The sequence below is a fragment of the Thunnus albacares genome, chromosome 11 (genome assembly GCF_914725855.1).
Source record: "Thunnus albacares chromosome 11, fThuAlb1.1, whole genome shotgun sequence".
NCBI classification, from domain to species: domain Eukaryota; kingdom Metazoa; phylum Chordata; class Actinopteri; order Scombriformes; family Scombridae; genus Thunnus; species Thunnus albacares.
This window is the reverse complement of record NC_058116.1, coordinates 5,510,844-5,523,573: the sequence shown is the minus strand read 5'-3', so window position 1 is coordinate 5,523,573 and position 12,730 is coordinate 5,510,844. Positions and strand designations below refer to the sequence as shown.

The 12,730-nt window shown below is 39.1% G+C and overlaps 1 protein-coding gene across 1 annotated transcript in view; it reads right to left on the bottom strand.

The window, feature by feature from the left end:
• Positions 1-640: 640 nt before the first annotated feature.
• The window catches only part of gdap2 (ganglioside induced differentiation associated protein 2), a 41,362-nt gene continuing 29,272 nt past the window's right edge, over positions 641-12,730 (bottom strand). Inside the window, exons 12-14 of the mRNA XM_044365861.1 lie at positions 11,994-12,048; positions 9,450-9,593; positions 641-3,232 (exon numbers count right to left, since the gene is read on the bottom strand). Coding sequence (XP_044221796.1) covers positions 3,191-3,232; positions 9,450-9,593; positions 11,994-12,048 — 241 coding nt within the window. The 3' untranslated portion in view covers positions 641-3,190. The remainder of the gene's footprint in view (positions 3,233-9,449; positions 9,594-11,993; positions 12,049-12,730) is intronic.

The window sequence follows — 12,730 nt, the reverse complement described above, 5'->3', positions numbered from 1 at the left end:
ACAACATTTCGGAAATAATTAACTTTGACTTGTCATTTTTCTTTGTATTCTCTCAACTAAGAATTGAGTTTGATGTCGCAGTTGATTTGACTCATTATTAAAACCAATAATTTTCTATAGTGTCAAACTTGTGGCAAATGATAGATATGAGCTTTATTGTCTTTGTATTAATCATGAATTAAGGATGTTGACCTTTCTACAACACTTACAACTTTTTTCTAATAGGACAATTGGAGCCTCCAATTACCAAAGTAACTGAAAAATAAAACATCTTTACAGAGGAAAATCATTTTAATCAGTGTGTAAAAAAACAAGAATTCAAGAAATCCAACAGTGACATCACTGGTGTTCACACTTCCTGTACTTATGGACTGTAAATCTTATGAACAACCAACTTCCATTCACCAATTTGAAATCATAAAAAAGATAATATACATTTCCAAGAACTCAAAATTTGGCTCATCATTCATATACATTCTGACATGATCACAGTTGTGACAATTAAGTGTATGCTAATGATTTCACTGATCTAAAGCTGCTTTTCTGGTTTCTTCATAAACAGTCGAAGGGAGAACAGTGAGTGACATTTCATAGTCATATTTATGACATTTTAAACAACTCTGCATCATGTTCAGTCTTCAAATCTTCTTTTTCTAAAAGCAGGTTGAAAAAGTTGGTCAGTTAAGGAAAACTCATTTGTTTCATTCATGCAATTTTGCTTTGAATTACCTAACCGCACTGGATGTTTTTCTTCCATTCGTTTTAGAAAAATAAGATATAAAGACACTGAACGTTGATTACAGGATCAACATCTGTTTAACTGCATTTTATTTACAGGGTGATTGATTGATCTGGTCCTTGATGGATCCTTGAGCAACGATCTGGTGATTGATCCTTGAGTAACTGACATGGCACATCTCCCCGTTTAAATATACAAACTCCAACAACATGTAAGTTACAATTTAAGAAGCCTCAAGTTTCAAACTGAACTCATACGATACGGTACTGTACGATAGTGTCACCTGACCTGTCTGACTGTGTCGGGATTTTGAATCACTGATACAGTATCTCTTGTTAGTGAGGACTTGAACTTATTTAAATAGGTATGGATTCCTGACAGTGTGTGGAAGACCAGCCAACTGGAGAAGACTTGGTGAAGACAAAACTACATGCAGGTGACATTTCTTTGATGGTGACGTTAGTTAGACAGAGTCTACGTCTATTTTGATAGTGTTACCTCTCGGGGTACCAGACAGATGGGGTTTGCTACATAATAACTGCTTCGAAGGTTTAGACAATCACAGGAATGTTTTCAAAGTTCAGTTCAGTACATTTGATTTGCAATTAGATAAAGTAAACCCACCGGTCTGGAAGTCCAAGTTAAATTAAACTATTTGTGCATTTTGAAAACACCAAATGAAGTGGAGCCAACTGTGCAAATAAAAAGGAAAATTAGTGACTGAGGAACAAAACGCTCATTTTAACAAACAAACAGGCACAAAAATGTTAAGCTCTATTGGCAAGGGCAAAAGAAAAGTCAGTTAATTGTACTTTTCTTCCTCATCGAGGGTGCCAACTGCCGTAAGGAAGTGATTCTCATCCTTTTTTGGCATTTGAACAGTTCAACCAAAGAATAAACATCAGAGGAAGCAAAGCAGCTGAAAACCAGTTTCACAAGACATAAATTACAATTGTGGAAGCAATTACATGATGATACGTTAGTGCAGTAAGAGAATGTTGTTTGTAGTCCCCTTTATCACGTTCTGACCTCTGGGTTGAGACCTCTGGCATAAAGCTATAAAATGCATCCTGCAGACAGCAAGGACCTTCAGCCTGACAAGTAGGCTAGCTATACTCAAGCAGGCAGTACCATAGAAGAAGAGAACTTTATGACTGACCTTGCCAGAGAGGTAACAACCTATAATTATATTCATAATCAATTATTGCATTCATTTTTAAATTTAATCAACTAACTAATAGAAAAATGCCCACCATAAGTTTCCAGAGGTGATGTCTTCTAATTGCTTGTTTTGTGTGACGAAGAGTCCCAAATCCAAAAAGTATTCAGTTTATAAGAATATGAAACAAAAAAAGTAGCAAACCCTCACATTTGAGAAACTGGGACCAGTGAATGATTGGTATTTTTGCTTGTCAAATAACTTGAACGATTAATTGATTTTTAAAAATATTGCAGCTGAAATTTCTGTTGACTAAATGATTCATCGACTAATTGTCTCAGTACTACTATCCTAGATTATGTTCACCAGCTTGGCAGAAACATATCTGCGCTGCTGTGTTCCAGATTAGACTTGCCAGTAGGGCCACAACCTACTGGTGGGAAATTACAAACTTCATGCAATGGAAAACTGAGGTTTCTGAGATGCAGATATCTGACATCAACTCTTGAAAAACATTTTCAGTGCATCACCTTAAATCCACCCACACACTTTGTGTGAATTTAAAGCTTATGTTGGTAAATGGATACACATACATTTGAGATGTAAAGTTAATATTCTATGCTACCTAGCTAGCTAACAGAGCGACATTCCTGACGTTAGCTGTTGGATGAGGAGCATTGTTTTTGTCTATCAAAGACAAAAGTTGTTATTTCAACCTACCAGGTGGGAATTTACAACTTTCAACTGAGTGTAATGCAGCATTAGTCTTTACTTGATCCAGAGTTTCCGCAGGGCAACGTGGTACAACATAGAATGAAATGGTGTGGAAAACAAGACAGACGTCATCTCCCCAAGTCTTACTCCAGCATATGAAAAAGTCTTGCAATATTGTGAGACATGGGCGAGGACGTCTGATATGACCGCACAATGAAAATGGCTTTGAGGAACTGTCAGGCTTGACATGATACTTCATATTTAGGGGTGTTTGAAGAAACTGCTGAATAAGAACTCTTGGTGTAAGGCATAATCCAGAAACCATACGAGATCCACAAATAGTTTGTGGTGGGTGAGATTCGACCGCTTACCACGCCACATGCTTCTAAACGTGGGCTGCGTCGGTTAATTTTGTCCTTTTGGAAGGACAAAAGGAGATTTTCCCCACTATGGTTCAGATCCTTAAGAGAATGGTAGCAGTTCAGACCACACAGGCAACATAATGTCCATAAATGGCTTCCATTTGACAGGCCGTCACCATCTTGTCACCTTGACAGAGACATTTGACTGGTCTCCTGTCACAGACCGGAAGACTGGGAGGGATGGAACGGTCCATTCATCTGTGATGGAGAAGAAGAAAAAAGTCACAAATCAAAAGATGCAAAGTTGCCTAGATAGGGCATAATCCACAGGGAATACACCTATATGCCTATGCTTTTTATGTGGGGTTGAGTTTCATTGACGGTAACTTGCTAGAAAAACAGCTAAATAAAAGCAGTTGGATTTATTTAGTGAATAAAAACAGTATTTCTGTTACTGAAAATAAACTCAAAGAAGCATGGCGTGACATGACTCTGCTGTTGTAGTGATGGAATTAGTGCTGCTAAAATTGCATTATCCTGAACTTATTAAGACAACATGGAAGCCTGGAAGAAGTGTTGAGTTTGCAGGAACAGCAAACAGCATCAACAGCAAATTTAAACTGGAGCAGATCAGGAAACAGGGAGGCTTCTTACTAAAATAAAATAATACATAATAAAAAAAGCAAAACAGGGTGAATTATAAATCTGTCTGTCTCTTAAAAAGTATAAACCTGTTTTGAATAAAGGCCTAGTTCTCTCTGTGGTTGAGGGAAACAAAGGCCCTGGTCACTATTTGGGTATTTCAGCAAATAGATTAACTGTTGGATGGATTAAACAGGACACAGCCCCTGGGCCAATCACTAACAAAAATGTCTCAGCAGTGACATCATTTGTCTCCCACAGGTTGATAACTTATTCATGGCAGTTGACCCTGAGGGCTGAGGGGCAGCAAATAGTGCTCAGCATCAAGAGTGGACACTCTTGATGTGGACTGCCCATGAATGCATCATTCTGGCAGACTTACAACTGCTATATTACAATTGTGGCACCGTGTCATTGACTGTAACCATGACAACCAAATTGACTGCAGGCAAAAGCATTATGAAAGAAAGTTATTATTTAACAAACAAAGCAAGAGGTGGGCTTGGGGAGGTTTTACTTTTTCTCTGTTTGATGAAACACCATCTCTGCGGTTTGTACCTTTGAATGAGAGGCCTCCAGAAAGCTGATTGTGTTCTTTTATCTTTTCAGCACACTTTCCAGGAATGCTACAATTATCTGAAGTGAGTGGAAATTCAAGCTCTCCTGTAATTCTCTCACGCTGCTTATCAGTGTTACAGGTGTTACTATATCACAGTGAAATACCATGGGACTCTGTGTGTGTGTGTGTGTGTGTGAATGTATTTGGGATGTGCAGAGAGCCCAGTATTTGTATTTGTATCTATGTTTGTTGAGGCAGCAAAATTATTTATATTTGTATTCGAATAAAAGTGGAAATAGGTGTAAAAATCCAGTTTTTGTTTTTATTATGCTTTTAATTTTAGGATATTAAAGTGTTAAAGTGTTTATGAATAAACTATCTTACGAAGAAGGTCCCCACACCGGGTCTTGAACTCGAGTCTCCCAGATCATAGATGACTGCGCTGACTACTGAATTAAAACCAAGTACATCGCAAAGGTGCAGACAGACCTCTACCTATATATACACCCATAACACAAAGACAACACAGCGTGAAACGTGTAGAGAAGAACTTCAAAGGTGTTTCTTGCTTTGCACTTTTCATTTATTGCCTATTTTTTACAACCTAACTTTGTGGAAAGGAGAAGGGGAACAACAGATTACGGAGAGTCCCTTGAAAGCACTTCACTTGTGTCAGTAGCTCAGCTTTATCTCTGGGGAACATCCCCAACTCAAGGAGTGATGTCCAAATTAGGAAATCTGCGTCATGTAGCAGGTGGATGTGACTCCCTTAGTTGAGACCTGCTGATAGACATAACAGCGGAGCAGAGGAAAGAGGCTGAGATAGCGATGTAACCAACCTGCGTGCTGGTATTTGACATGTTTGTTTTTTTCTTCCCAAAAACAAATAATTTTTAAAATATTTGTACAAAATAACTGACTATTTGTGCTTTGCCAAATAACGTATTTGGATTCGGGCACACCCTTAGTAAGCAGCAATTTTCCCTTTAAGAAGCTTTAAAGGGAAACTTTTCAACCTGGACCTTATTTTCCCATCTTTTTGTGTCTAAGTGGCTAATGGGGACAACAATTTTTGAAATTGGTCCATTATTGAGTGAGAGCGCAGCAGCCGGCAGCTGCAAAACAGGCTGCAATGTAATCTGACGGGACAATAGTGCCCTGTCAATGTACGTCCAATAAAAGCCACTGACAGGCTCAGATTCTTCCTATAAGTGTCTGACAACATTATGAAGGGACCATATGGAGAAATAAAATGTTTTTCTTTACCTTTCGCTTGATCCAGTCTGTTTGTTATTATGTTTATACAAGTCTCACCATAGGACAAGTCTCATTCTGAATCTCACAAGAGTTGAGTTGTTGTCGAAATCAGCTAAATATTCAGCCATGACTTTGAAAATTGAAGGAATTCAAGTATCTCGGGGTCTTGTTCATGAGTGAGGGTAAGATGGAGCATGAGGTTAACAGGCAGATTGGTGCAGCATTAGCAGTAATGCGGGTATTGTACTGAACTGTTGTGGTGAAGAAAAACTGAGCCAGAAGGCAAAGCTCTCAATTTACAAGTCGGTCTACGTCCCAACCCTCACCTATGGTCATGAGCTTTGGGTAGTGACTGAAAGAATGAGATCACGGATACAAGCGGCTGAAATGAGTTTCCTCCGGAGAGTGTCTGGGCTCAGCCTGAGAGATAAGGTGAGGAGCTCGGATATCCAGGAGGAGCTCAGAGTAGAGCCGCTAATTCTTCACATCAAAAGGAGCCAGCTGAGGTGGTTTAGGGACCTGGTTAGGATGTCTCCTGAGCGCCTCCCTCTGGAGGTGTTCCAGGCACGTTAAACTGGTAGGACACCCCGGGGCAGACCCAGAACATGCTAGAGGGACTACATATCTCTTCTGACCTAGGAACGGCTTGGAGGAGGAGCTGGAGGGCACTGCCAGGGTGAAGGATGTCTAGGTTTCCTTACTCAGTCTGATGCCACCGCGACCTGGTTCCGGATAAGTGGCGGAAAATGGATGGATGGATGGATGGATGGATGGATGGATGGATGGATGGACTTTGAAAATCTTTTAGATAACACCAAGCTATGCTTTCTGTACTCCAACGCAACACACTCCTCCTGGCACTCCTCTAGAGATAAATCTGTCATGGCTGAATATTAAGCTGATTTCAACAACAACTCAACTCTCGCAAGATTTCAGAACGAGACTTCTCCTCCAGCGAGACAAACAGACTAGATCAAGAGGAAGGTAAAGAAAAACATTTTATATGGTCCTTTCCATAATGTTGTTAGACAATCTGAGCCTGTCAGTGGCAAAAACAAGCACTTTTAGTGGACATACATTGATGGGGCACTTTTATCCCATCAGATTACATTGCAGCCCATTTTGCAGCTGCCGGCTGAAGTGCACTTGCTCAATACTGGACCAATTTCAAAAACTGTTGTCCCCATTAGTCACTTAGACACAAAAAGATGGGAAAATAGGGTCCGAGTTGAAAAATACCTAAGTTTCCCTTTAAGGTTGTTAAAATCATTGTATTACACTCTATCTGGCAGTATCATATAGGCTACAGTCCATATTTTAAGTTAGTTTGTGTACGATATGGTGTGTGTTCTGGGAGAATGATCTGCCTGCGTCTTACATCCAGCCCTAATTAAGCCCTTGACAGAGTTTCATCCTAAGAACCTATTAGATTAGATTTCACTGAACAAAAAGAATAATTATTTCCTGGACTCTACTTGCACTGCAATTCAGCCCAGCACACCAAAGTGTTTCTGTATAACAGCAACACCCAGGTGATGATATGAAAGTCATTACACAATTCACTGGCTGGCTGCAGTGCTGAAAAGGGGAAATGCACTGTGCTCCAGCTTTAAAGGAGGTCAGCCCACTGTTTTCACACATTGATGGTTAAATTCCCTGACAGAGACCGAGAATGATCTAATAATAAGTTCCTGATAAGTACGACAGGGGAACTAGCATCTCAAGAATACTGGCACAGAGAGAAACAGAGAGAGCATAACATCTGACTACAACAGGAACACTTATTACTACTACTAGAACATGTAAAAGTGTATCTTAACATATTGCAAAACAATTCATTACCACATTTTTGTCCCACCCCTACTCAGCACATTCTGTTAGGACTGTTTTGTTCTGCCTCTGTATTCTATCATACTGGATTTGAAATGTAACAATGACTGTGAAATTTAGGTGTTAACTTTTGCTGTGGCCGCTGGCCAGAGAGAGCTGTCCAACCCACTAAAATATGCGTTAATCAACCACCCGAATCGCAAGCCCACAACTTTTTTTTTTTACCGATCGTGTTTACTTAACACTAGTGGGCTTAGGGAGCTGTGGCCAGGGATCAACGCACTGTGGCTGGGGAGCAACGCGTTGTGGTTTTGTTGTGAAATGTGCGTTTATTACCACCTTTGGACAATCAATAGAAAAAACAAAAGGGGTAACCTATGTTCTGCTATCGCTCTGGAGCTTGTTTTCTGGTCCTTTGTTCAAGAAATAATGTTGTTTTAACTGTGTGTGTGCTTGTTGCGGGGGTGTTTTGTAGTGAAATGTGTGGTGGTTGATGGAACTAGCTAGCTGTCTCATTAGCCAGAGAGCTAATATCTAGGGCCTACATGGTGTTTCTACTTAGATAGCACTGTTTTTGTTGTGGTAGATGCCATTTGTTGGCATTAGCGGGAGAAAGGCAAGGCAAGAGCATGCGAAAACGTCACATTCGTTGGATTTTCGCAGAAAATCTGGGCCGGGACCTTAACACAGAAATCAGTCCACAGGCTGATATACCCAACTGACAAGCGGAAGGTCTCATTTTTTAAGTTCTGTTACAACCTGTTCACTCATTGGCAATAAAAAATATTAATGAATGTAAATTGCTTCATAAGTCTTACATATAGAACATTTACAAAAACTCCTTATTTAACTCATACTGACCATTAACACAGCCCCTTAGTTCACCCTCTGTCTGAAACAGGCTGTTTTAGCTCCTGTCTCTTTTAGATCCCCCTGATTGGTTAAGTTCCAGAAGCCACCCCTCGACAGAGTTCCGTCAGCTCTGGAGGCTACATCAACAAACCATGAAACAAACGCTAGTAGTAGGATTTCACTACTTGAAATATAAATTTCCCAAACACATCTGTACATGTTTGAGCTGAAATCCGATCAGACCCATGAGTGTGGACAACGCAAACAACACATAGAAAAACCTTAGCAACAACCTTATCAACGAAGGCTATAAACAGCCATCAGGTAGAAAAAAAAGCTGCAAACAAAGCCTTCAAAGCAGGTTGAAGCCTGGGTATTTAAATTGCAGGAAGCATTTCTACATACATTAACCTCAAGTTCTGGAACTTTGACCATGTTTAGTATAGATATAACAGTATATAAATAACAAAAAATCAGAATATGTCCACCAAGAACAAAACAAAGTAAAAAGATAATTTGTTTCAAATTCCAGAAGTTTTCCACTTATCAACTGAATATTGTGGTGGGTCTTAAATATGGCCAATATCCCAAGCTTAACTGTATGCAACACCACCAAATGTTAGGAAAAAGCATTGAGAAGAACCCTGAAAATGTTGCCCCTCATCTCAGTGACGCACAGAAAACAGGATGCATCTTTTGGAACCCACAAGAGTTCCAGCATCATTTACAGAAAGAAATTCAGGGGTCAAAGGTCTAGTCTTGTTATTTTAGTAAAGCACCCACTGCAAAGACAATGCAGATGGTTCATCTCCAGCTCTTTCCAAACTGGATGAATATTATATACAAAAAGTTAATCTTACCATAATTTAGCACAGTATTTCTGCTTACTAAGTATTTAAAAGGGTCAGATGACCTGGCAATTACGAGATATAGCTTTGGCTTCCACCTGACATTTACACATTTGAAAATGAGACAATCTAAAAAGTGAGAGACTGAATCCAGACAAAGGAATGTTAAGAGGTTAGAGAATTAAACCTCTTTCCATGTAATGTTACTGTCACATCAGCAAGTTTCCACCTCAAAATGAGAACTTTCAGGATTTTAGAACTGAGTTGATGGGATTTGAAAAAGATTGTCACAAACTGTCACAGATAAACATGCAAACCTTGATGTAATGTAAAATGTAAAAAATGTAAAACTTAATGTAACTGTAATGTAATGTAAAACTTAAACGAGCATGAAGTTTATGTGCCAACAATTCCACTTGTGTTTGTGTCTGAGTGTGTTATGGATCTGTGTGTGTGTGTGTGTGTGTGTGTGTGTTTTGCTGCTTACCCGTGCGTCGTACTCAAGGACAAAAGGAGGGATGTCTATCTGCTCAGGCTTGATCCAGGTGAAGAGCTGAGGCAGGTTGTCCAGGTAGCGGACCTTGTCCTTCATCCCTGACACACTAAAGGTGGTGAAGAACCACGTCGAGACCTGGTGTGAGTCAGTAAAAAATGATGAAAGTGAGAGGAAACAAGAAAGGAAAACTTCATCAGTTATAGATGGTGTATATACGATTACGTTATCAAGATATAAACAAAAGCAGGATTGAACGTCCCTTTCGAAAGAAAACAACAGAGCTAGATGAGGTCTAATGAAATTTTAATGATCTCCAAAGGGGGGTTTGGCCATTGGAGCAAAAAGTGCTGTAATTCCAGCAAACAACAAAGAAAAAGATATAAACCAGAATGCACTGTGAGAGCGCATACCTCCGCCAAGACTGTACAATCCTCTGGATTTGTTATTTTAAGTACAGAAAAATATTTAAATGTTTTGATTTTGCATCTGGATCAGGATTAGCATCTACATACAGATGTGGCCGAAAATATTGGTACCCTTCCACCTTTAAAAAAGAAAAAAAAAAATTCTCAGTATTAACTGAAACTTTGCTTTTGATTTACAACTTAACATATTATTTAATACAATAAAACAAATGAAAATGGCATGTCCAAAAATATTGGTCCCCTTAACTTAATATTTTGAAGCACAGCCTTTGGAGGCAATAACTTCAGTCAAGTGCTTTCTGTAACTCTGAATAAGGTTTCTACACTTCTCCACTGGTAGTTCGGCCCACTCTTCTTAGGCAAATTGCTCCAGTTCTCTCAGGTTTGAAGGGTGCTGTCTCTCAACTGCAAGTTTCAGCTCTTTCCACAGCTGTTAAATGGGATTCAGATCAGGACTCATAGCAGGCCACTTCAGAATGGTCCAACGTTTTTTCCTAATCTACTCTTGGGTGCTTTTTGATGTATGTTTGGGGTCATTATCCTGCTGGAAGACCCATGACCTGCGACTAAGACACAGCTTTCTGACACTGGGCTGAATGTTTCTCTCCAAAATGCCTTGATAGTCTTCTGATTTCATTGTGCTACACAGATTCAAGGCAGCCAGTGCCTGAGGCAGCAAAGCAACCCCAAAACATCACTGAGCCTCCTCCATGTTTAATGGTAGGCATGGTGTTCTTTTCTTCATTTTTCTTAAACATAGGTGTTTCTGTAAACATGGGGTTGGTGTGATTTACCTAAAAGCTCTAATTTTGTTTCATCTGTCCAAAGCACATTCTCCTAGAAGGACTACAGCTTGTCAGCATGCATTTTGGCAAAGTCCAGTCTGGCTTTTTTGTGTCTCCCTCTTAGAAGTGGTGTCTTCCTGGGACTTCTACCATGGAGCCCATTTTCATTCAGACAGTGACGGATGGTGCGACTTGAAACTATATAACCTTGAACTTGATGATCAGCTTGGATCTGTGTTGAAGTTTTCCTTGGTTCTTTCTCGACCATTTGAGCAATCCTTCTGTTCAATCTCTGGCCAATTTTCCTCTTGCGACCACGTCCAGAGATGTTGGCTACAGTTTCCTGGGCCTTAAACTTCTAATAATATTGGCAACAGTGGTCACATGAACATCAAGCTCTTTGGAGATGGTCTTGTAACCTTTACATTGACCATGCTTGGCTATTACCTTTTTTCTAATGTCTTCAGACCACTCTCTAGTTTTCTTTGTTTTCCATGTTCAGTATGATGCACAGTGGCACAAAACAGCAGAGTGAGTAATTTTCTCCTTTTAAACTGGCTGCATGAGTGATTATAAGATTGAAAACACCTGTGATCCTAATTAAAACACAATAGTCTGCTTTAAGTATCACTACAAATCAATTATTTCTTACCACTTCTAAAGGGTACCAATAAGTTTGTCCAGGCAGATTTAGAATGTTTTTGTAGAATAAGCATGAATTCAGTTATTTTCACAACTTTTTTGCTTTGTTCCACTGCAAACCAAACATAGACATGGACTGATAATAAAATATCTTTTAATTTCAACACTGTTCAGGGCAAACAGTGTATTATTTTAATAAAATGGGCCACTGGGTCAATTCGGCCACATCTGTACTTACAGTGATGGGCCATCACAAAATACTGATTTTCAGTGGAACATCTCTTAAAATGGATCTCATACCGCAGCAGACTCACTATTGAACACTTACATCAGTGTCACCACCAGATCATCATAACTTTTGTGTCCAAATTTAAGGAGTTTTTATTCTACGGTGTCATTGTCCCATTAATACAGAAATGTTGTTCTTGTACATAGTTCTGGAGTTTTTGGAACTCAAATTTATCATCATTTGCACATCTTTGATATGATGAAAATTTAGTTAGTGGACCTCTGACACTTGTATTTAAGTATATACAGCAATAAATTAAGTAAATGAGTGGATTGAGTAAATGAGTAAATAAGTATGTATGATCAACTACCACTACCACTACTTCTTCTTACTGCCTGAATATAAAGTGAGCAAATATCAATCATTTTCAATATATGACAAGACAGAATCTTACCTTTGAGCGAAATGTTGGATGCACAAAGTAGAAGGCCTTCAAATTCTTTTTAAACCTGCCATAGATAAAACAGAAGGCCTCAGGAAGAATATTTTATAGCAATGTTATGACAATGACTCACTAATTCTTTAATATAACACAAGAAAAACTGAAGAATGAGAAATTGTGTGAAACTGAGGACTATAACTAAGATGAAGAGAAAATGATACTCTATAAGCACTCTGAAAGAGAAGATAAGTGTGAAGTCACTGTAATTGAGTCCAATGGTGTGAGGTTCTCTCCCAAAAAACACAACTTTAGCATGGAAACATTTATCACATACACACACACAAAAGCAAACATTATCCTTCCCTTTCAACTTCTCATGCAGCACACCGACCTGTAGTGTATGTAACCTGCTTAAGGCCAATGTACTTGGCAATTAACATCTTGAATGATTATCTTCCAAGAACATTATATGATATCCTGCAGAACATATGCACAGACAGATGTGGATACCTGGTGAAAGATGACTTTTAGTATGTGCATTCACCTTTTCTCTTGTCCATTCAACATTGATGATAGCTATCATTAGTGTTGACTGTCAAGGTCTTATCTTCGTTCCAAACTAAACAGAAATGCAAAAACATACCAATTCCCATTCAAAAGCTACCAGTATAGAAAAATCAATGTTTGAGGGCTCCAATGAACTGTATACAAGTTGAATCATTAGTGTCACATCACTCAGTGCTTAAGAT